Source organism: Balaenoptera physalus, assembly GCF_965194825.1.
Source record: "Balaenoptera physalus genome assembly, chromosome: 1".
NCBI lineage: Eukaryota > Metazoa > Chordata > Mammalia > Artiodactyla > Balaenopteridae > Balaenoptera > Balaenoptera physalus.
The window spans coordinates 186,197,672-186,222,708 of record NC_138882.1 but is presented as its reverse complement, the minus strand read 5'-3'; the positions used below and the strand labels follow the sequence as shown (position 1 = coordinate 186,222,708).

Below are 25,037 nucleotides of genomic sequence, written 5' to 3'. Positions count from 1 at the left end.
CTCCCTCAAGGTCCTGACTTCTGCCCTTGGCATTTATCCCATGACCAGCCCAGAGGATGGAAGAGATGAGGCACCCGGGGGCTCCTTGATGGGCAGCCTCTGAAGCAGAGGGGCCAGGCTGAGAGCCACTGGGAGGATGGGCTGTGAACACACAGATAATGCCCGTCTACGCGGGTTGTAGACATCTGGGATTTGACAGAAAAGGCTTAAATCCGGTGGGATTTGTAAACCTGCATGCACATTTCTAGGAATTGGATACCGAAGAGAAGAACAGCCTCTACGTGCAGTGCTGGAGGAGGCACTCTGAGCACCTTCCCATGATATCGCTCGAGGTCAAAGGGCAGATGCTAACACCTGCATTTGACAGAGGGAACACCAGGGCCCAGGAATGTCGGGGGATTTATCTGCCGTCAGACAGTTCACTGGAAGCTCGACCACGGTCACGGCTGCCTAGCTGGATGTCCAGTGCATGGCCTGCCCAGCCCCCATCCCTAAGCTCCGCCCCCCAGAGCCCCCTCCCAGGACCTGGAAATTGGGACCAAGACAGCACAGTCTCGCCCAGCCTCAGCTGGTCTCGTGAATGGAGCAGCGCATTTTTGGCCACATGGATGGAAAAATACAGCAAGCCCATCAGTATATGAAGAGGGGTAAAAGAAGTGTGAGAAGCAGAGGGTGAAAAAAGGAGGCGCTGTGTTCCCTGCAGCCTCTCGGGTCTCAGCCACGAGCTCCCTGAGACCTGACTGTTCAGGACTTGGGTTCCTGGTGACACCCACATGCTTACAAGACACCCTTCGGTTTGCTTATGTCAGAGGCAGCTGGTTTTCGATTCATCGGGGTAAACTGAGATCGGCGGCCTCAGTGTCCTGAATTCTCCCCACCAGCCATTCTCACTGCACCTCGCAGAGCAGAGGCTAACAGACCCCCAGAACGAATGGCCGCCCCGCCGTCTCGCCAGCACTGCTCCAACAGATGGGGCAGGCGCAGCTGGCTCCCTCCCGCCTTCACAGTGGAGAGCCCGAGGCTCGGGATTTGACCAGGATCACACAGATCTGCGCAAGGAGCTCAGAGAACCCCCGTTCTGGGCCTCTGTCTTTGCTAAAAGCTGATCTGGATATCCTTGGCTGACCAAAGTCGGAGACGGGGTATTTGGTGGGGACAAAAGCCAAGGCCAGCGATGTTGGCCTGTCCCCCCGATGGCCCTTGTGACACAGCCCTCGGGAGTGTGCATTCATCCACTCATTCACACATGCTTACTGCCTCACGGAGCCCCTTCTACACTAGGCATGGCCCCAGGCGCTAGGGACACGGCAGGGAGCGTGCTGATATTGAGCTCATGTTTCTAGAGGGACAAGACTTGTGAACGAGATAATGTGGACTTAGTGAGCGAGACGCCACAGACACAACAAGCAGATATGACAACGATGAGAGGGTGGGGACGGGACTGCTTGGGCGGGGTGGTCAGGGAAGGCCTCTCTGAGGAGGGGACATCTCCTGGGGACGTGATGATGAGGAAGACGCAGCCACTTGGGGTGGGAAACGTCTTAGCAGGAGAGGGAGCCGTAAGTTAGGAGGCCCTGGTTGGTCCCTGGCACCGGGCGTGTTCACGGGACAGAGGAAGGCCAGCGTGGCTGGTGTGGGGATGGAGCCACGTGGGACACAGGAGGGAGCCGGCTTGTTCTAAGTGCAGCGGAAGCCACCAGAAGGTTTCCAAACATGCCATATACTGCACCAGCTGCTGGGGATTCAAGGAGAAAAAGACACAGTTTGTGTCCTCCAAACAGGCCAGACCTGTGAACTGGCAAGTTCAAGTAGTGGCCATAGAGATACCACAGCATCCAATGAGGTCACACAGGCCAGACTCCCAACCCAGCCTCGAGGCCCAGAGGGTTGGAGGCTGGAAGGCTAAGTAAAAACCAGAAAGGTAGAGAAGTAGAGGTTGGGAAGGGCGGGAGGGAAGAATCGGGGACCTGGCTGGCACCGTCTGGGCAAAGACCTGAGGGCAGGAGCCCAGGACACTCCCAGGACTGGACTGACACACTCTGCTGTTATCCTACAGTGACCAAGTTCAGGATACGATTTGGCTCACGTAACCGTGAACACACGCAATTCCAGTCCTCGCGACAACCCACCCACGAGGAGGTCCTTCTGGGCCATCATCACACTGCCAGCCTGAAGGTGACAAGGCCTGCCAAGCACCTCATTCCCAGCTACCTCGGAGACCACAGGATTCTGGGACAGCGGGCATTGGACGGCCACTTGGCTGAAAGGCCTAAGCCTTTGGGTATCGGAGTCAGATGGCAGCTTGTCAGCTTCCGGTAACAGTGACACTGGCCTCTCCAGAGCAAATCCCCAGCTGCCTGTGCTCTCCCGGGGCTGTCCTAGCTGGGCAGGAAGGCAGGTCCTCTGTCCACGAGCCCGGCAATGAGGTCGCCCTTTGAGTTAATTGATAGAACAGCAGGATGAAGGTGACATTTCCAGAAAGATCCAACGTTTGGGACAGAGTAGCAGGACCGGGTGGGGCTCTCCAGGGAGGGCAGGGTTGTCTCAGGCCATGTTTGCAGTTGACTCTCCCCCGGACTCCAGATCGTGGTGTCTGTAAGAGCTGACACCTGGCTGGGACACTGGGGATGGTGAGAAAGGTGACACTGGGGACTCAACTCTAATTAAGACACAAGTTAAAAACACATGAGCCTATGGCACCAGGACATGTACAGGCCTGTCAACTGCTGGAGGAGGCCACTTGCAAGAGCCAGCGAGACTTCAATCAACCTCTGCCAGGAACATGGTTCTCTTAAGTGTATAAACACAAGGGAGAGGTCCACTCCGCTGGCGAGCAAATCATGCAAACTATAGCAATAAGGGGATGTCATTGTTCTGTCTATTAAATTGGAAAGCATGTTTAAAAATAACAATACATAAACCTGGGAAAGGCACGGTGAGACAGGTACTTTCTATTTGCCAACAGAGCCTGCTGTCTGGGGTGCAATTAGGCAAAAATGTATCCAGAGGTTTAAAATAACCATAGACTCTGACCTGGCGATTCCACCTCAAAGAATCCACCCCAAAGAAGTAACCAGAGATGTCCACAAATTTACATGAATGAGGATGTTCAGTTCAGCACCGTGTATAGACAAAAAAGAAAGAAAACAATGCACATTTCCAACAACAGGTTCAATGACTAGTCATATAACATGACCTCTCACATGACCATAAAAAGTTAAATTTTCAAAGAGCTATAATGACAGGTAACTCTCACAACTCAGTAAGAGGAAAAGAGTCAGTAATAAGCTATATAGTATAATACCAATTTGTTTAAAATATATATATGTGCATAAGAATACAACCAGAACTAAACACAGTAAAACTTTCGTAGCAGTGGGATTCTGGGTGGTTTTTATTCTCTTCATGATATTTATCTACATTTCCCAAGTCTACAAAGAACCTGTTATTTTATCATCAGAAAAATAAAATGCTTTTATTTTCAAAGAAAACAAGTCACCTTGGAGTCACCTGGGAGAAAAGGACCTGTGTGACCTCCAGGCAAGCATCAACTTGTGTCCCTTTGGCTGAATTACTGTTTCTTTAGTCAGTATGACAACAAGTCCCCACTCATCTGACCAAACCAGGCCCTCACGGCATCTGACGTCAGGAAAGGGAGGTGGAGTTACTGGGAGATGGGGGGCAGGCTCCCCCAGAAGGCCGCGAGTCTGGCCTGCTAAGCAGGCAGGGTTAGTGAGATAACTGGTGGGCGCCCCACTTGCCATGAACCCCCTCCTCGACAGGACGCTGCCTGCAGGGTCCACCCTGCAGGGGCTGAGCCACAGAATGCCCAGGTGCTCCAGGCACCACAGTGGACCTTGTCTCGGAGGCTTGTACCCACCCAAGGGGCCAGGGTGAGCAGACTCAAGGCGTGACATGCAGCCGTGCTTAATTTTCCCCCAGTCCCCGCTTCTCCCAGCCCTTCCCTCCCTACAACCTCCCTTGTCAAGGTCCCAGCTGCAGCTCAGATCTCTCCCCTGGGACTGTGGGCTGTGTCCTGCAGGCCACACGAAGCCACGGCTGCAAAGGGAGGTGACAGAAGGTGCCTCACTGTTCGGCACCCCTCACCCCCAGGCCCCGGCTCCTGCTCGGGCTTCTCCCACTATACACTCTCAGGGCTCGGTGTGGTCTGTGTCCCCGGGGAAGCCTGCTGACTCCATGCACCTCTGAGCACAGAGACAGCCCCTTGCCTGCCGGCTACGGTTCCTCATACCCAGTGGCCTTTCCTGCCTGAGGCTCCAGGCTCGAGGCTGGGACACATGAGATGTCCTGTGAGCCCACAGCCCCGGGCTGCCTGAGTGCTCTGCCCCCTCCCTACCGCACAGAGACTACGGCCACCTGGATTCCAGCAGAGGGGTCGCTGGAGGGACCTGGTCTCCCCAGGCCTCAACTTCCCAACCCTTAAGACACAGACAGTCTTCCCTTCCCTTGAAACCATAGGACTTCAGAGTTGGAAGGAACCTTAAAATCCTCCTACCCATACTCCTTTGTTTACCAAAGAAAAATCTGAGACACAGAGAGACAGGAAAGTCATATAACGTCACACCGCATTTCCACAGCTGCAGCAAAATGACTTCTCCCTCCAGCGCGGGTTTTCAAGCTTTAGTGAGTGTGCACTGCAAGCCCCTTTCAGGGGCTGGGGGTGGGGGGAATTAAAATGCAGACCCCCGGGCCTCACTCCCCCCAGGCACACATTCAGTAGGTCTGGGGGCCCAGGAATCTGCATGTCAAACAAGCTCCCTAGGTGATCAGCACACAGGTTTCTCATCACCCGTGTGTTTTCACCCCCTACCCACCTCACTGGGCTGCTGCAAAGGGAAGGCAATGCGAGGAACTGGAGGGCTTTTTAAAGATCACTGTCTGCTGAGAAGGTGTTGATGCTTCCCTGTCTCCCCACACCTTCCCCATCTCTCCCTCCCTATCCTGCTGGTCACTTGAGTGACTTCCCAGGTCTCTTGCTTCCAGGTCTGGAGCCCTTCTGCTGAAAGAGGGATGATCACTGTTCCCTGGATGGCATACTGTCCCACTTGGCCCAGGACCTACTGTCTACGGGGAGAAGCACCTGACCAGGTACAGAATCTGGGGCTGGAAGGTCAGCTGTCACCCATGAGAGTCGGGGATGGTCGGACAGGGCTGGGGCTATTCTCACCCTCCAGAAAGAATTAGGGGTGGGGTCAGACACTCCTGAGTGCAAGCTCATGTCAGTCACTAACGATGTGACCTTGTGCAAACCACTTCATTTCTTTGCACCTCGCTTGCTTCTTGTTGGGTAAGTTGTGGGTGAAGGTACAGATGGCACTTGTAAACCACTAACCGCCACCATAAGGTAGGGCCACCGGGTAAAACACAGGACGGCCAGTGACGTGAATTTCAGAAAAACAACAAGTAATCCTGTGTGTGAGAACATCCCAAACATGGCACGGGACAGACTTATACTAAAATATTATGCCTCGTTTATCTGAAATTCAGAGTGAATTAGGCATCCTGGAGTTCTGTTTGTTTGCTTTCTTGTTTGGGGTTTGTTTGCTTGCTTGTTGTTGCTAAGTTGGCCAGTGGGCATTCTGGCAGGCGTCCCCTTGTTCTGTTCCTTCAGACCCAGCACCAGCAGGCCGGCTCCCCCTGAGACCTCAGACCCAGATGCCTCCGTGCCCCCTTCCCAATCGAGCCCTGAGGAACCGCACGGAGGGGACCGGCTGCTCTCGACGGGTGACTGAGCGCTCCCATCAGCGAGAAGGCTCGCTGGCAAACAATCACATTTTTTGTGCTGTCAGAGCTAGTCAAGGTCACTTGCTCTGTTCAGTTTGCTTCTCTGGGGGAGGAGGGACAGGGGAGGTGAAGGAAAGACAATGAGGGTGGGTCCCCTCTGCTCCTTCCTCTGAATTCCCTCCCCTGGGTGCCTGCCTAGAAAGCCTTGAAGCTTGTGCCCCGTGGTGCCTGGCTTTCCTTGGTGGGAAGTGGGTGGTCAGCATGGCCAGGGGCGGGTGGGGGGGAGCCAGGAGGTCCTGGTGCACTCCCAGCTGTTTCTAACTCTCCTTGTGACCTTGGGCAAGTCACTCCCATCACCTCTCTGGGCCTTCTAAAGAAAACGGGGTAAAAGTAACAGCACTAATGCTTATTAGTACTTACTGTGTGTCAGGCACTGTTCTAAGTACTTTATAGATAATACCCTTTTCATCCTCCCAACTAGTAAGAAGTAGAGGCAGGATTTGAACCAAGCAGCTCTGTGCCAGAGTCTGGGCACTTGGCCCCCTTGCCTGCTGCATCTATGAAACTATGAGAGGCCCGAATGCAGGAGGAGGAGGGAAGGGAGTGACTGACACCTAGCGATCACCTACTCCTTGCTAAGATTACCACGCCCTTGACAGAGCTGACTTCGTACAACCCTCGCCGCAAACATGCTGTGGGACTCTGATCTTCAGTCTGAAGTTAGAGGCAGGGAAACGGAGGCACAGAGAGGTCAGGGACTTGTCTAGGGTCATAATCTGAGTCTACACGGGAACTCAGCTCTCCCACATCAAGCCCTGGGCTAGGTGCTCCACACCACCCCACTTTCGGTTCACAGAGCTCGGGACACTGCTGTGGCCACAGAACATGGGCAGCAAGGTCAGAGCTGCTCTTGGTGCTTCACCCCATGAGATGCCGGAAGCCCCCATGCTGCCCTGCTGCTGGCTCCATCCTCTTCCCCCTGAATGAGACCAACCCTTCCCAAGGGCCTGGACACTGTTTCTTGCTCTGGACCTCTCCATCCTTACCCCCAGCCACACATCCTCATCTGGTGGCTCTTCGCTTTCCTATATTACAGACAGTAGGAAGGATAACATTTTATATTCTTTGCTTTTTCATTTACCCACATTATCCTGACGATCACTGGTCAGATGGATTGGTCAGCATTACTGTGTCCCAATTTCACACAGCAGGAAAAGGAGGTTCAAAGAACTTTCCCAGAGTCACCCGGTTGTTAAGCCAGGACTCCAGTGTATACCTTCCAATCCAGGGCTCTGTAGAGGCCTCAGAGGTCAACCAAAGTACTTTAAAGATGAAGAAACCGAAGCCCAGACAGGATACCTGTCCTGGTCAAGGTCACAGCCATCCATGGCAGAACTGAGACTGACATCCACAGCTCCTGACCCATAACACCTAGCCCTCGAGTGAATGCTGGTGGGAGCCAATCATAGCACCTCAACTGACAACTGGGGTTCACGATGCCAGCTCTACCAAGAAGCGAAGGCAGAAGCCATCAGAACCAAGGGGAACCCCCGTTCAACAGTGAGGTCTGCATCTGGACCTTCCTGTCTTCTGGTGGGGAGGGTCTGGGGAGTGAATGAAGGCAAAGTTTAAAGTTAGGCGACTCTGTACCTTGCAGGTCAGATCTTTTTAGGACTTGTTCATGTGGGAGAGCCAGCCTGGGCTTAAAGTGCCAGCTCAGGGGCCCGTGTCTGCAGAGAAGTGACAGCCCCTATGCCTGGGATTTGTGCTTGGTGACAGTACAGAATGAATAAGCGAGCACAGGACTTCAGGATATAGATGGGCAGCGTTTTTGAATTCTCAATAAATGGAAAAAATATATATTTACCCATGATAAGTCCACATCTATGTCACCTTTTATACTGTGGGTCTTTCAGCTCTGGTTCCTGTTCTGACAAACCCTCGGGGTCAAGGTGGGAGGTGGGGTCTGGCTCTGAAAGGTCACTGCTGGGACCCACGCTCACACGCTCACCAGCGGAAGCCTGGAATCCACTGAAAGTAGGGGCATTTCACCTGCTGCCCGTCCTGGGGCTCATCCTTATGGATGCTGGGGTCCCCTCTTCTCAGCTCTGCCTTTGCTTCCTTCCCACTGGCCTTCACAGGGTCTCTTACCTGCTGTGCCCTTATGTTCCTGTTTGCCACGTGGGGATGTATGTCCATGTCACTGCCAGGAAAGTGCACCAGGCAAGCAAAGGGTGCCCCAGCCCACAAGATTTTGTTCAGCAGTTTCACGTCTGGGCTGAAAAGCTACTGAACGGCAAACCTTTACTGCATGACTGACTCTTAGCAGGCTGCTGCTTTCCTTCACCGGGAATATTCTCACCCCTGTTAGACAGAGGAGCAAACTGGGAGCTGAGAGACGAAGACCTACTCAGGTGACAGAAGCGCTTAGAGCTGGCGAGCTCTCCCTCCACGCTCAGTGTAGTAAGATGGGTGCTGAGCTGCTGCCCACAGACTAGGGTGTCTTCCACTTACGAGGGGCCCAGAAATAACCCACATCCACCGGTACTAGGACCCAAAGCCCCACAAGGTGATCTCGGAAATCCAGGTCCCGAACACTGTTGGAGAAACAGGGCGGAAAGCCGGGCAACAAGGCCCAGAATCTCCAGAGGATTCCAGATGTGTCCCTCCCCACTCCCCTTCCCTAGCAGAGTCCCAGGAAAAGTTCAGACTGGGAACCTGGGAGGGTTACACCGGGAGCAAGTCTCATCCAGGGCAGTGGCCGTGAGCGCCCAGGCCTCCCCTTCCAGGCTCAACGCGAGGCCGCTCGCTGCCCTAGGCTCCCGGCCTTTGCCGGCCTCTCCCCGCGCTCTCCCTCACTCCTTCCCGCTTCCCGGTCCGGCCGGCAGGCTCACCTTTGGGCAGCTTGGACACGTTCTCCTGGATCCAGGAGAAGAGGTGGGCGAAGTCGCAGTCGCAGAGCCAGGGGTTCCCGTCCAGGCGCAGCGTGCGCAGCGCAGGCAGCGCGGCCAGGGCGGCCACGTTGAGGCTGCGCAGGTTGTTGTCGTTGAGCTCCAGCACCTGCAGCGACTCCAGCGTTTCGAAGGCGGCCTCGTGCACGCCCGTCAGGTTGTTGTTGGCCAGGCTCAGCTTGACCAGCCTCCCCGCCGAGCGGAAGGCGCCGGCGCCCAGCTGGGTCAGGTTGTTGTAGCTGAGGTCGAGGAAGGCGAGCTTGGCCGAGCCGCTGAACGTGCCCTCCTCCAGGGAGCGCAGAGAGTTGTTCCTGAAGTCCAGGTAGACCAGGTCGCCGTAGAAGATGAAGAAGCCCTCGGGGATGTGCTGGATGCGGTTCCCGGCCACCAGCAGCTTGCGCACGTCCAGGGGGAAGGGGTCGGGCACGCTGGGCAGCCCGCGGTCGCGGCAGTCCACGGTGTGCGGGTCGCTGCAGGCGCAGCCCGCGGGGCACGCGGGTCCTGGCGGGAGCAGCAGCAGGAGGCTGCAGAGCCCCAGCGCGGCGGCGGCGCCGGCGGGGGCGCGGGGCGCGGCGCGGGGGCGCATAGCCGGGACCCGCGCGAACGGCGGCGACGCGGACGCGGCTCCGGGGCCGAGCCCCGGCGCGGGGCGGCGCGCGGGGTCCCGGAGGCCAGGCGCGGGGAGCCGGAGGGCTGCCGGGGCGGGGAGGGCTCGCGCCCGGGCGCGCGGGGGCGATGGGGCGCAGCGCAGACCGACTAGGGGAGCCCGGGAGGCTCGGGCGGAGGGGGAGCTCCGGGGAGGGAGGGGCGAGGGACTCGCGAAGGATTTACCCGAACAGGAAATTAACCCGCCGGAAAATCCCGGGAGAGAGGCGGGAGCGGCAGGGGTGGCGGAGTGGCCGTCCCAAACTCGGCCCCGCCCGGGCACCTCATTTCCGACACCGGGCAATAAGACCTGTCGCGCGGACTTGGCGCGGAACACTCGGCGACCGAGTTCAGTGACCAAGCGCCCCCAGCCCCAGTGGATTTCAGAGGGCGTGTCAGGGTCGTGCGCCCCGCACTCCCGCGCCCGCCTGGTGCCAAAGCGCGCTCTCCGCGCCAGCCAGCCCTTGCAAAAGGGAGGGCGACCTGGGTCCCTCTGGCTCTGCGCCAGGGCATTCCCGGCGGGCTCTCGGGGGCCGCGCCAGGGGCTGTTGATCCGGGCTTGGGCGGGGCTCCAGAGGGCTCCAGGGAGCTCCAGGGTGGCTGGTCTTCCTTCCTCCTTTCCTCCACCGGCGCTTAACCCATCTCAGTGAGGCAGGCGGGGTCAACCAGTGGGCGCTGCCAGGGTCCCCGCTGTGGCCCGAAGGAAAGCGAGGGGCCAGTCAGCCGTTTCCACGCTGGCCCTGAGTTTGTCGGGGAACTGGCCGCCACCCGGGCGCGGATCTACTGCTGATCTAACCGAGGCCCAGCCGAGACGCACCCTCAGAGGCCAGGGTTCCCAGCTGTGTGGCCTCAGTTCCAGTGCTTCCACACTCTGGACCCCGTGTGGCCCATCTGTAAGATGGGAAAAGGTAATATGTATGACACCAGCTTTGGGGGAGGAACACAGAGGCAAGAAACAAAGTTTAAAAATGATCTTTTCCCTCTTAATTTCTACTCCATCCTCAACAAACCCCCAGCTTTGTTCCCCAAGGAAGGTGGTCAGGGAGGTGCCAAGGCTGGCAGGACAGCAAGGAGTGGGTATGTTTAGCCTCAGACCCTTCACCAACCCCCAAGTCAAACTCCTTTCCCTTCCCAGCCCCATTTAGAAACTTTTCTAAGGAGAAGTCCCCACAGAGCCACCAAGAGATTGTCCTGCTGTTGGCTATTTTGGTCCAAGTGTCCTGGAATTGATAAGCTCCCCCTGGACCAAAATAACCCAGGAACAGCTGTTGGGCAACAGGCCCCCAGAGCCCCTGCCCTGGCCCCTGGCCCCATGCAGATTGATGGAGCCTTGAATTCTGAAGCCACAAAGCTAAGCCCTGGCCTTTTTCCAAAGGTACACGCAGCTTGATGCCTTCCGATGGATCAAAAACCTGAGCTTCTGGGACTGAGCCAAGGGCTCAATAGAGCCCTGGGTGAGGAGGGGTACAGAGCCCTGAGGGAAGCTCTGAGGCACTTGGGGTCCTGCTTACACCCCAGGCCTCCTCACCAGACCTCCTGAGTCTCCTGTCTGTGTCCCCACTCTCCCAGGGTCCCCAGTTTGTCTTTGTCATCCCCAGCTGCAAGGGCTCAGCCCCCATTCTGGTCTCATCCCTTTGATGAGGCAGGTCTGGGGGAAACGTCTGAATCGTCCCAGAGTGGGTGAACACCCCAGGCTGCATAAATAATGCATTATTGCAGTATCAAGGCAAAGGCAGGTGGCAGAACAAACAGGTCCCCCCGTTACAACTCTCCAGGAACACCCTGGAATGATCTGTTACACCCTCCACCCCTCCAGCCTCAGGCTTGGCTCCGGCGCCTCACTCTAGTACTGAGGGGAACCTATTCCTTACCCGTCTGAGCCCCTAACATCGGTGCTCAGGGCATCTGCGTTTGGCTGGGCTGCCATCCTACACACATGCCCCCCTGCGCCTGTGTGTCTGAGAGCACCATACCTCCCTGCCAAGTGGTCTGGTTGGCTGGAGCCCTGGCCTGAGTGTCAGGGCCCTGGACCTGGTCCTGGCCCTACCACTGGCCACAGAACCTTTCACAGGCCACTCGATCTCTCTAGGGAAATACTTCCCAGTCGGGGATCCTTGGGCCCCCTGAGGATCAACTCTTCAGAATTTCAAAAACTCTGGTGAAAATTGGGCCTTTTCCTATGAGGAGGTAACCCACAGCAAATGCCGCAGTTCTTGGCAATGAACTCAGTGATAGCCCTAGTTCTTTTGTGTTGAGGAGAAACTGGTGACTTTTTGATTAATGGAAACAGATGAATTTCTACCTAATAAATTCAGAGCATTTAGCAAGGGCCTGCAGAACAGGGGGTTGCACGGTTGTAAAATAATCAAAGGGATCCCCAGTAATGAAAATGTTGAGAAATGACACTCTGGGCCTTGATTGCCTCATCTTGAAACTAGAGAGAAAGTACCTTCCCTCTCCCCTTCCACAGCCAGTGTGAAGGCCACGTGGGGAAATGTTGGTTTGGAACGTGAGCTGAGAAGTGTTTGGAGAGACACTGCATATAAAAGTGGCCGTCTTGCTGTGGCAGGAACGCCCTGCTTCTTGCTCTGTGTCCCCCAAAGTGCCTTGAATCCAAATCGAAAGGCTTTTTTCCTGAATAGCAGAAGGAGCAGACATGGCTGGGGTTCGTGGCGAGCAGGGAGGCCCCCCATATTCCAAGACTCCCATGCCTTGGGAAAATGCAAGCTTTGCCACCTCTGATTTTCCCCCAACAAGGAAGACATAGCTGTGACCTCAGCAAGGTCACACCATGAGTCAGTGGTGGCTGCTGGAAATAGTACACAGGCACCCTGCTCCCCTGCCACCCCACTCACCCTGCTGCCTCCCTGGGAAGGAGACCTCTTACAGCTTGAGGAAAAACACTGCAGGTGATGTGGAGAGACACCTTCAGAGACTCAGTTTATCGGCTCCATTTCTGTATTTATTCCCAGAGTCAACACACTTTGTGATGCCTGATCAAGAGGTTCAGAACAGGGGTGGGGCCAATATCCGAGGTATCCTGATGTTTTCAAAACCTTCCCCAAGTCACCAAGCAGAATCCCTCACCCCTCTTCTATGCTCCCTGAGCTACAGAGCACCTCCTATCTTATCTTGTAAGTGGCCCCTGTCTGACTCCCCCTGAGGTTGGGCCTTGGGGAGCTACGTGGGTGGGGTCCGCAGGAAATCCCCCACGTGGTGGCTGGTCCCTAAGCAAAAGCAAACCGGGCGTGAGGTCTTCCCCTTTGCTTGCCTCTAAATTAGCCCAAATCCTAGGCCCTAAATTGTAAACAAGATGATGCCAGTATGGTATGTGCAGGAATCTGAATTTAGGTGCAGAGGCTAGGTTTGAATGATAAGACTGTGGATGGTGTTTGGTGATGTCACTTGGGTTACTGGCATGTGTCACCTGTGATGAGTGCCTGGCTGACCTGGCACCCCGTGGGCCCCAGGAAGGGAGACGTGCTCTGGCCCTTTGCCTGGGGGCAGGCTGACTCAGTGGAACCGGCTCTCTGCCCCGAGGACGCTGCCCTGTATCTGTCCCCCCACTAACTGGCAAACCCTAAACTCCAATTTGTTCCCACCCACTGCCCTTCTCCACCACCACCACCAGGGGGCACCATCCACCGCTTGTACTGGTGAGAGCTGAACCCTTCCTCTCTCAAGGCAGCAGCTCTGTCTCCTCCCATAAAACTTGCTTTTGTTTTGCTCTCCTCTGGCAAGGCTGGACCCACTTTTTAGAAGAAAAGCTCCTGCCCCTGTTTCACCCCTGGTACTAGGAAACGAATCCTTAACCAGCCTCAATGGAGGCGGGGTGGTACTCGTGCTTAAGAACATGGGTTTGGAGTCAGACAGACCTGGGTCAAACCTGGTTCTCTTGTTCCCTGGCTCTGTCACCTTGAGCAAGTTGCTTAATTTCTCTAAGCCTCGGTTTTCCCATCAATGAAATGGGATAATACTAGTGCCTATTTCACTGGGTTGTTATGAGGATTAAATGAGATCTATCAAGTGCTTAGCAGTGAGTCTTGACATCATAAATGGCCACATAATTATTTCTTTGTTTTTTCACATATAGCAGGTAAATCTTTAATGGAAGTGGTATTCTTTAGGTAAAGAATTACAAGTGTTTATCTGGAATGTATTTGCTAGGGATGCTCGACATTCTAGGATTAGGTTTAGTAACTCTCCCTGCCCTGAACCTTATTCCAAATGTAGCATTTCTCAGACACACACACACACACATCCCCACCCCTCCAGCTCTGGCTGACTTTGTGAGCACAGTTATAGGTGAGCAGCTTCCAGCATCCTGGCTTGGTTGGCCTGAGCGTGGGCAGACCAATGAGACCAAGGACATGGGGTCAGTCCCTCAGCCTGGCACAAGGAGACATCTGTTCTCTGCTCACAGCCGGTGCTCCTAATGCTGGCCAGCCATCCAGCAAATGAGTGACCTTGGGTAAGGAGGATGGAGATACTGCCACCCTGTCTCTCCCAGGAGAAAAACACAGAGCACGCGTCCCAAGAGTCAAGGGCACCACCATCCCACAGGCAGGAGGCACGTGTTCTCCAGCGAGTTCGGGACTCATCCCTGCTTCCTCTTCCCTCACACCCACCTCCTGTCCACTAGCCAGGCCCTTTGGTGCTATGTCTCTGCCTCCACTGGGACCTCCTTAGTCCAAACTGGCATCGTCCTTTACAGAAGTCCCGCTGGCCTTCCTGCTTCCAGCCTTGTTCCCAACAAGGGAACAGTCATGCTCCCCACTCATGCTCCCAACACTCAAGAAAGCCAAAGTGAGCCTTTGAAAATATGTTACCTCCCAGTTCAGACACCCCCAGTGGCTTCCTGTGAGTGGTAGGCAGACTTCTAAGATGACCCCCAGTGATCCCCACCTCTTGGTACTCCCTGAGTGAGGGCAGGACCCATAACTTGCTTCTAACATATTTAGCCAAGGTGACGGATGCCATTTCTATGATTAGTTTACAAGAGACGGTGACTTCCATCTTGCTATCAGACTCACTCTGCTGCCTCTTTGGCTTGTGTGCTTTGATGAAGCAAGCCGCCGTGTTGGAGTGGCCTGCATAGTGAGGAACTGAAGGTGGCCTCAGATCTACAGCCCATGAGAAACTGTGTCCTGCCAACAACCACATAAGAGCAGCAAACATTTTGGTTGCAACCTGTGAGAGACCCTAAGCAGAGGACCCAGCAAAGGCCCGTCAGACCCCTGACCCACAGAAACTGTGAGATTGAAAATGTGTTTTGTTTAAGCTGTTAAATTTCTGGGGAATTTGTTACGTAGCAACAGCTAGCTAATACACCTTGGCACTTGGAATAAAATCATCCCACCAGACCCTGCATCCTCTGGCCCCACATGCTTCTCTCACCCCATTTTGGACCCCTCTCCCCTTGGCTCACCACCCTCCAGCCACTCTGGTCTTTTCATACATCTAATTCACCATGTTTGTGCCAACCCCAGGACCTTTGCCTGTGCTGTGCCCTCTGGCTGGAATACTTCCCGCCCCCACCTCCCCCAGTTTTTGGCACGGTTGGTGCCATTTGGTCATTCGGGTCTTCTCAGCCCAAATGTCACCTCCTCTGACTGGCCTCCACTGACCTCCCTCTCCCCCCCATCACTTCTGTGCTACCACCTTGTTTTATTTTCTTCAGAACATTTGTTACCACCTGATATTATCTAGCTTGCTTGTTAGTTTACTTACTTGCTTTACCTCCTGGCACTAAAATAGAACTTCTATGAGAACCATTACATTGTCCCAGTTCCTAGAATCACCCCAAAAATATAATAGACATTTGAAAAATGTTTAATTAATTAATTGCCACCTACAAATGATGCTTCTCAACTAGGCCACAAGTTTCTCAACAGCTTCCAGTGGTATCTCACCTGGAGATGCCTATCTACCTCCTTGGGGGAGCAAGGACCTTCATCCCTCCAAAGATGGCCTTGGCTCTGGGCCCATGGAGGGGGAGGGATTCATGTGTGGAGCACAAAGTGTGCCAGCTGTACCCTTGAAGTAGCCTGGGTGTTTGGGGCTCCCCCCAACATATTTCTAGCTCCTCTCTACTCCATCAAAGCCCACAGTACCCCATAAATCGCTTTAACACATCCACCTTCAAGCCTTCACATGCACTCTCTTTCCAGTTTGCCTCTCACCATGTTCCAAGTTTGGCTCAAGGAAACTTGGCCTCCTCCAGGGAGCCTTCCAGAGTTGCTCTGAACAAATTCCTGGTCCCCTTATTATCCATCCCAGGAGAATAGGTGCTATGCTAGGTATGGGGGTACAAGGATGAAGCAAGCAGAGCCCCATGCTCAAGGAGCCCCTGGCTGAGGAGGCAGCCATAGGAAGAGGTAATCACAATTTGGTTAGAGCTCAGGACTTCCCTGTCAGCCTGAAAACTCCAATTCACACTGCTTTATTAAGCACACTGAAATAGGGGCAGTAAATTTGGGTAGAGTCAGAGCTAAAAGCATCAGCCCTTGGGCCAGTCAGCCTGCATTCAAATCCTACTTCCATCACTTCTAGACTGCATCTCTTCTGCAAGTAATCTCTCAAAGCCTCAGTTGCTTCATCTGTAAAATAGACACTCATAGTATCCACCTCTTAGGGTTACTGTGAGGATTAAATGAGATAATGTACAAATTAGCATGTGGCACAACATCCAAGTGGATGTTCAAAAGTAGCAGCATCCTGACACTGTCATCCGTTTGGATGCCTCCTGCAACAAACGTCTTTTGCCTGCTTAATATTCACAAGAAAGGCATTGACCTGGGTTCTGGGGAGCTAAAGATAGAATAGAAAGCCTCATTTGTCCGCTGACTCACAATCTCTTTGAAGAGGCGGGACACACAGCAGCAGCAGAGAGCAGACAATTCAAGGACTCGCTGTGTATGATAACTGCCAACAAGCCTTATGAGTTTATAAATGTCACAGGCATTTGGAGGAGTCAGGGATGCCTGGATTGATGTGACTGGGAAAAGGTACAGCTTGACACCATTAACCATATTTTCCAAATCCGATTTTGGAGCACGTGACCGTGTGGCTTCATGCTCTGTACCCTGGCATGCAGCCTTCCCTCTGCCGGTCCACCTGGCAGGCTCCTTCTTGCCCTTCAAGACACCATGCATTTCTCCAGGTGGCCTTGACCTTCCGAGGTGCAGCCCCCTTCACTCTCTTGCTCCCCAGGCTTCTATCGTTGTCCCTTGCATGTGGTGTGGCATTTATCGATGACATGTTTGTCTCCCCTGCTGGACGGTTAGTGAGCTCTGGTGTAAGGAAAAAGGTCCTTAGGAACAAGGACAGCAGGAGAAGGTCCTTGTGAGCAAAGATCGTGTCTCTTCCATCTTGTAATCTTGGAACCCAGCACAGGACCCTGCCCAGGGCAGATGCTCAATGTCTTTGCTAGAAGAACAAATGAGTGCATGCCTGTATGAATGAATGATTCTGCCATGTGGAATGATAATCGGGCGAAGACTATTTGAAGTCTGAATTGCTTTGGAAAGCTCAAGAGGTATGAGTCTCTGTAATTATACTACAGAATTGTTCATTCAGCCCCATAAATACTAAACACTGTTCTGTGGCCCCGTGGCAGTTGCTCCCTGCAAATCATCCTCCTTCCCCAGTAATAATGATGGTGATCCCAAGGCCTCTCATTAACCATTCACAGGACTGCAAAGCCCCTTTACACCCATAATCTCAGTTGATCCTCAAAGCAATTGTCAGGTACACAGGCCATGCGTCATTGTGTCCATTTTACAGAAACTGAGCCTCAGATAGCTCACTGATTACTCAGCTTGCACGGCTGGGGAATTCCAAGGATATCTGACATTCCCGCTCCAGGAACAAGTTTCCTGTGCTCCTTTTGCAGCTCTTGTGGTCTAAAGGGAGCTGTTTAATAATAATGGGTGGTGGTTAGATGGCTGTTGATTACATGGACAGCTGACTGATTGGATATAGGGCCTCAGAGCCTGGAATTTTAAAGTTTATTTTGGACCAGCCACATATATCTGATTGCAGAGCAGTATTTCAGCTGCCCTCACTAGCCACCTCTGCCCTCCATCCCACAGAGGTGCGCACAACCCCACAGGCATACATCCACCTGCGCACGCCTCCCTCCTTCCAGCCAGGTGTGTCTTTCTGAGAGTGCAGATGAGGAACGGAACGTGACATAACCTGAACAGAGTATAAAGCCACCAGAATTCTTTCTAGTAAATGCGGAGGCACAAAGCAGGCTATTTTTATGTGGATTTGCATGTAATTTGCATACATACATGCATGCATTTCCCAAAGCCATCACACTTAGTTCACGAAATGAACAATTAATGGGTAAATCCACTTCATCTGTGCCAGCCAATGGCAGATATGGACACATCTACTATCCAAGCTGCCATGGCTTCTTTATCCCTGAAGTTTCTTCTAATTTAACATGAAATTGTTTTCAGAATTACTGAAAACATCAAAGGAAAACACAACATTTATGCAATAATCATGCTAACAATATCTAACACATACTGAGTGCTTACTGTGTCTTAAGCACTTCTCTATGAGCTCTAAATATATTAATCTCAGTAATCAAAAAGGTCCAATAACTATCCCCATTTTACAGGTGAGGAGACTGAGTTCCATGGGGTTAAGGTCAAATGTCTTGTTAGTGACTCAAACACGGGCAGTCTGGCTCAGTTCGTTTCTGTAGCAAATATTAGTTTGAGCACCTCCTATGAGCCAGGTGTTATTCTAGGCACTAGGAACACTGCAGTGAACAAAGACAAAGTCCCAGCTGTTAGAAAGCATCAGGATATGTTAGTTAAGGTGAGGCTGGATTGCTGAACAAAGAGACCAACCAACATTCATTAAATTAAAGAACAAAGAGGGAATTCCCTGGCAGTCCAGTGGTTGGGACTCGGTGTTTTCACTGCTGGGGCCTGGGTGCAATTCCTGGCCGGGAAACTAAGATCCTGCAAGCCGTGGGATGCAGCCAGAAAGTTAAAAAAAAAAAAAAAAATTAAAGAACAAAGAAGTGAATCTCTCTCAAGCAGTAGTAATTTAAGATGTGTGTCCCAGACTGGTGGGCAGCCCCGCTCCACCCGGTCACTGGGGAGAACCCAGGTTCCTTCCAAGTCCTTGCTCTGATGAGCACATACGAGGCTGTCCTCTCCTGCTTGAGCGGAGCTGGGCTGCTGCCACGTCTGTGTAGCTGTCAAGGAGGGTGGAAGGGAACATGCCGGGGCCACCCCAGCTAAAGCCCAGGCTGGGGGTGGGGGAGGGGAAGGTAACCATCACTTCCGTTTCCTCTCTGGGAGTGAAAGCCTGGCCACATCCAACCTCAAGAGGAGCTAGGGACCAGGGTCTGGCCAGGGACCAAGGAGGAGGAGAGGATGGATCTAGGTGGGCGACCAGCCGCCTTTGCCGTGGAACCACACCCACCAAGCAAATGACTCTACTGGATAATGTCAGAGAGTGATGAGCACAGTGAAGAAAAGCAAAGCAGGGGAAGGGGCTGGAGGGTCATGTTTTTAGACCATCGTGAGCTCTTAATCACTCTCCTTAACAAACACCCATGCTTGCAGTGAGGGTGAGGCTTAGGGAGTTCCAAGCACTCCCTGAACCAAAGTCAATTCCCGTCCAGCTGAGAAACCAGGGGCTCTGGCTAAGCAAGAGGTGATTGGATTTGACCTTCATAGAGTCCCTCATGCCTCTTATTGAGGTATTTTTATTTATCAGTCATCTTACTCTCTTTTTAAAAGGCCTTTAAGGTAGGTAGGGCAGGTACTGTCATCCGCCTTTGACAACGGGGGAACTTGAGACTTAATGATGAGTTCAGTTAGAAAATAAACTACATTGAACTCCTTTGTGCTAAGGAATTGGAATAAAAAGGCAAATGGGGGGACTTCCCTGGTGGTCCAATGGTAAAGAATCTGCTTTTCAATGCAGGGCATGCGGGTTCGATCCTTGGTCGGGGAACTAAGATCCCACATGCCGTGGGGCAACTAAACCCGCGCACCACAACTACTGAGCCTGTGTGCCTCAACTAGAGAGCCCACGTGCCACAAACTACAGAGCCCATGCACTCTGGAGCCCGCTCACCACAACTAGAGAGAAAAAAACCCTCACGGCACAACTAGAGAGAAGCCCTCACGCCGCAACAAAGAGACAGTGCTCCACAACGAAAAATCCTGCATGCCGCAACTAAGGCCCAACGCAGCCAAGAATAAAATAAATAAATGAATAAATAAAATTTTTTAAAAAGGCAAATGGGGCGTGGTTCCCTCAGATACCTTGACAGGTAGCTTAGTGTTGTATGCAGACATACAAGCAAAAGATTTGTAGAGCAAACAATGATAAAACTGTGTACAAAATACAATCATATGGCAAAAGAAGGGAATGATAATTCTACCTGGATAGAAAGGATCAGACAAGGTATCACAGAAGGGGTGACACCTGACTAAGGTTTTGGTTTTTTGTTTTTGTTTTTTTATTGAAGTATAGTTGATTTACAATGTTTCAGGTGTAGAGCAAAGTGATTCGGTTACTACACATATAGCTGACTAAGGTTTTGAACGATGAACGGGAATTCTCCAAGCAGATTGGGAATCTGTTCCAGGTAAGGAAAATATGTTCCAGAAAGAGGGAGCTGTGTACATAAAGACATAGAGGTCTTATGAAATAATTTAGAATTTGGCCATGAACGTTTGAGAAAGCCTTACTAAACCTCTAAAATCAGTGCTGGAAAGTAACCCAGGCCTCCTGATTCCTACCACACTGGTTTTGGATCTTCTTTTGCAGCTGTCCCAGGGTCTGGTGGTCAATCTCTGAGTTTTTGTACAAGCATTTTAAAAGCTCTGATCACAGAGTTGCTATTTCCATGCATTCACCGAACAATACTGACTGAGTGCATTCATTCTAAATGGACTTGAACGCTGGGGACACAGTGACACCCCCACCTGGCCTGATCCCCAACATGAGAGAGGGGCTTGAGAGGGGAGGGCAGGCTGCACCAGGAAGGCCACTGTATATTTTGAGGTCAGAATTCTGGACTCTGTTCTGCTTATGTGGTTCTGCAGATACACTTGGACCCCCGCAGACCCAGCCCACAGCCCAGCTGGTCCCAGTCAGGAGTTGTCTTCCGCCAGCAACACCTGGTTTCTGGGCAGAGCCCATCATTGGTCACTTGGCCATGCACTCGTTGGACAAATCTTTACCTAATACCTGCTATGCAAACCGGGTACTAGGCTCTGCCCTCAGTGGGGTGAAGAGACATAACTGGGTGTGCCTTTTAGAGAGATGACTGTGGGAACAGCATAGAGATTGAGTTGGGGGGAAGGCAAGACTTTTTCACAGTAATTCAAGGGGGTGATGATGTCACCAGCACTCCTAGGACTCTACCCAAGAGAAAGAGCAAGGTAAGTCTACCCCCCAAACATCTAAGCTAATGCTCCCAGAATCATTATTGATCATTGCCCAAAACTGAAAACAGCCCAAATGTCCATCCACTGGTAAATGGATAAACAAAGTGCAGTATGTCCATACAATGGAATACTACTTAGCAATAAAAAAATAATGAGGGGCTTCCCTGGTGGTCCAGTGGTAAAGAATCTGCCTTCCAATGCAGGGGACGCAGGTTCAACCCCCGGTCGGGGAACTGAGATTCCCACATGCTGCAGGGCAACTAAGCCCGCACGCCACAACTAAAGAGAGAAAACCCGCACGCCACAACTAGAGAGAAGCCCGAGTGCCACAACAAAAGATCCCGCATGCCTCAACAAAGATCCCGCATGCCACAACTAAGACCCTATGCAGAAAAAAAAATAAAACAAAATAAAAAAATAATGAACTACTGGTCCATGTTACAACATGGATGAACCTCACATTATGCTAAGTGAAAGAAGCCAGACACAAAAGACCACATATTGTATGACTCCATTTACATGAATTGTCCAGAATAGGCAAATCTTCAGACAGTAAGCAGATCTGCCCACAGAAAATGGTAGGAGTGGGGATTAACACACACAAGCATGAGGAAACTTTTTGGAGTGGTGAAAATAGTCTGAAACTGGATCATGGTGATGGTTGCACAACTTATAAATTTACTAAAAATCATGGAGTTGGACAGTCACAATGAGTGAATTTGGTGGTATGTAAGTTATAGTTCAATAAAGTTATTTAAAACAAGAGTGATGATGGAGTCCTGAACTAGGGTCTTGATCGTGGGGGATGAGAGGACAGAAAGACATAAGGGAGAGAATGGAGGGAGGATTTGCCCACCGCAATCCCACTGACCTGTGCTCTGAACCCCAGAGACCCACAGCCCTGCGTTTCCTGATCCTCACTGGATAAGTTAGGCATTTCATAGATCTTACTGTTTACCACAAAGCAGAAGTCGGTAATCGGGTTTAAAAGTGTGAGTTTATGTAAGGAAAACAGTTAAGCACATAGAAGGAAATGGCCAATATTGACACTGGTAAGGACAGCCGGAGCTTCGGGAAGCAGCACTCTAGCTGGCCCAGTGGAGTTGGAAAGAGCAGAATCTGAGCCAGGGGAAGATGAAGACGGAGCAGTGATGAGGGGGTGGAGGGATTGGGGGCTGGAAGCTCCTGGGTGTCCCTGGAGGTCACTGCATTTCCAGTGACTGCCTACTTCAACTATGGCTGACCCCCACTCCTTGGCAGGAGGTAGGGGCAGGAAAGGAAGGCAAAGATGCAGGGAGATGCTGGAAGTTACCTGTCAACTGCTTGGCTGATGGCATTTTCCCTCTGCGGCATCTCATCCCGGCCGCCGTCACAGTGAGAGCCACAGCCCTGGGGCAGCTGGGCGGCGAGCTGCCCACCGCTGCATCCTGAGTCTTCTGGTCTGGTGGCGCTCCGTGAATGTGGTTCTGCAGATACACTTGGACTCCTGCAGACCCAGTCCGCAGCCCAGCTGGTCCCAGTCAGGAGTTGTCTTCCTCCAGCAACACCTGGTTTCTGGGCAGAGCCCATCATTGGTCACTTGGCCATGCACTCGTTGGACAAATCTTTACCTAATACCTGCTATGCAAACCAGTTACTAGGCTCTGCCCTCGGTGGGGTGAACAAGTATCTTACGAGCTGGTTCAGGGCCATGGAGACTTTGTGCTCCATTTGGGGATAAAATGCCCACAGGCCTGCTCTTCCCCATGCCTCCTCTCTCGTGCTAGCCGGACCGCTTCCATCACGTGTGGTCCAGGCTGGGACGGCCGGGTGGAGACAGTGAGCACAGAGCTAAGCTGGCAGATTGTGCAGTCGCCCTGCCTGCATTTGAATCCCAGGTTGTCGATTACTAACTATACGATCTTGGCTCGTTATTTAAATAGTCTGTGCCTCGTTCTCCTCATTTGTAAAATGGGAATCATAGTACCTCCCTCAGAGGGTTGTGTGAGGGTGGAAAGAAATAATATAAGCTTAGAGCAACCCTTGATAAGTGTGAGTTCTATTATTATTATTATTATCGTCTCCACCATTATCACTATTATATCCCTGGCTGCTGCTTCTCCCTCAATCCCAAGCCATTAACACCAAGTCCTGGAGATTTGCTTCATATTTTCCTTGTATCCTTTTGCTTCCCAGCTGACCACAGTCCTGGTCTGGGAATGTTGTCCTCACATTCTCGGTGGTTGTAAAACATTTCTTCTCCTAACTGGTTTCTTGTCTCCAGGCTTTGCCACAACCTAAATCACATTTGACATTCCTATCGCTGTGATCTTTCAAAAGAGAGCTGACCTTTGCCTATAGCCTTCTGGTGACAAGAGATATGCACAAAGATGTTCATTACATTGTTATTTATAATGACATAAATTTTTTAGAAACAATCTGAAATATTGTCTTAGTCCATTTGGAATGCTATAACAAAATACAAGAGACCAGGGCAGTGGGCAGTGGGAGGGTGGTGTTATAAACAACAAAATTGATTTCTCACATTTCTGGAGGCTGGAAGTCTGAGATCAGGGTGCCCACAGGGTCAAGTTCCATAGCTGGGGAGGACCAGCTTCCCAGTTCATAAATGGCATTCTTCTCGCTATGTCCTCACATGGTGGAAGGGGTTGGGAGCTCTGTGGGCACTAATCCTATTCACGAGGGCTCCACCCTCATGACCCAATCACCTCCCACTGGTCCCACCTCCTAAGGCTGTCTCCTTGGGGATTAGTATTTCAACATATGATTTGATGGGGGACCATTCAGACCATGGCAAATATCCAACAATAGAAGATTCATTACATAAATGTCCACCTAACGAAATGCTATGCAGCTCTTAGAAATCTTATTTTAGAAGACTATTCAGTGACATGGAAAATATTAAGTGAACATAAGCAGTTTACAAAACATTATGTCCCAATTTTGTTGTACAGACATGCACACAGAGAAAAAAGAATAAAATAAAACTGTTTATCTCTAACTGGCATTTTATAATGAGGAAAAGGGTACTGAAATCGAAATAAAAATTTTTGATGGCTTACTTTTGTCCTTAGAGGAAGTCTGAGCACATATCGAGGCCTTCAGTGTTCAGACGTGACCTCATCCTGGGAAGTCTTTCCACCCTAATCTCCAGCCACCCTCCCTCCTGCTTCTAAACACACTGGCCACTGGCCCTCTGTGCCTCTATCCCGCTGTTATCTCCATGCTGAATGCTCTTCCCTGCTCTGTATTACCTCCTTCCTAGGGCCCCCTTCCACCTGCACTGCTCTCCAGGATAGAATGGCTCCTTCCCTCACCTGTGTCCTCCTGGTCCTTGGTAAATCCTCAGATGCAACTCTAGCCTCACTGAGTTACAATTATTTGCTCACCTGTCTGTCTCTCGCATGAAACCTTGAGCTTTGTAAGGAGAGATTCCAAGACTCACCCTAACCATCAGCTCCTGGCACGTAGAGGCCTGTCGTTGTACTATCTAGGGCACTCCAGTTATAAGCCAGCAATACGTGTAAAGAGGCTCTATGGTGTCAAGTTCAAAGAAGCACCATCCTGTCCCTGAAAGTACATTACAGGTTCAGTCCTTGCTGCTGCTTCTGCAGTGACACTAAAGGGGATCTAAGTAACACGCCAGGGCAGCTCTTTAGAAATCTCTCTCTGGTTCTCTTCTCCCCAACTCTCTCTCTCTTTTTTTTTTTTTAATTAATTTTTATTGGAGTATAGTTGATTTACAATGTTGTATTAGTTTCTGCTGTACAGCAAAGTGAATCAGTTATACCTATACATATACACATATCCACTCTTTTTTATATTCTTTTCCCATGTAGGTCATTACATAGTATTGAGTAGACTTCCCTGTGCTATATAGTAGGTTCTTATTAGTTATCTATTTTATATACTGTAGTGTATATATGTCAATCCCAATCTCCCAATTTATCCCCTCCCCCTCCTTTCCCCCTTGGTAACCATAAGTTTCTTTTCTACATCTGTGACTCTATTTCTGTTTCGTAAATAGGTTTATTTGTACCATTTTTTTTTTTAGATTCCACGTATAAGCAAAAATCCGCACAGCTGTTCCAGAACGCTCCACACTCCAAATCCCTCACTCTCCACGCTCTCTGAAGCCTCAGCCCGCTCGCCTTTTCTGTCCTTTCCTGTCCTGTCTCTTGCTTTTCTCTACTCATGGTCCCAATTTGATATCCCAAAAGCCCAGAAAGGACAGAACCCTCCCAAGCAGATGGAGAGGAAGTGC

At 51.6% G+C, this 25,037-nt stretch overlaps 1 protein-coding gene across 1 annotated transcript in view; it reads right to left on the bottom strand.

The window, feature by feature from the left end:
- Positions 1-9,282, bottom strand: part of LRRC38 (leucine rich repeat containing 38) — a gene marked incomplete at its 5' end in the record, with an annotated part of 34,032 nt that extends 24,750 nt beyond the window's left edge. Inside the window, one exon of the mRNA XM_082424871.1 lies at positions 8,640-9,282. Coding sequence (XP_082280997.1) covers positions 8,640-9,282 — 643 coding nt within the window. The remainder of the gene's footprint in view (positions 1-8,639) is intronic.
- Between the last annotated feature and the right edge of the window lie 15,755 nt (positions 9,283-25,037).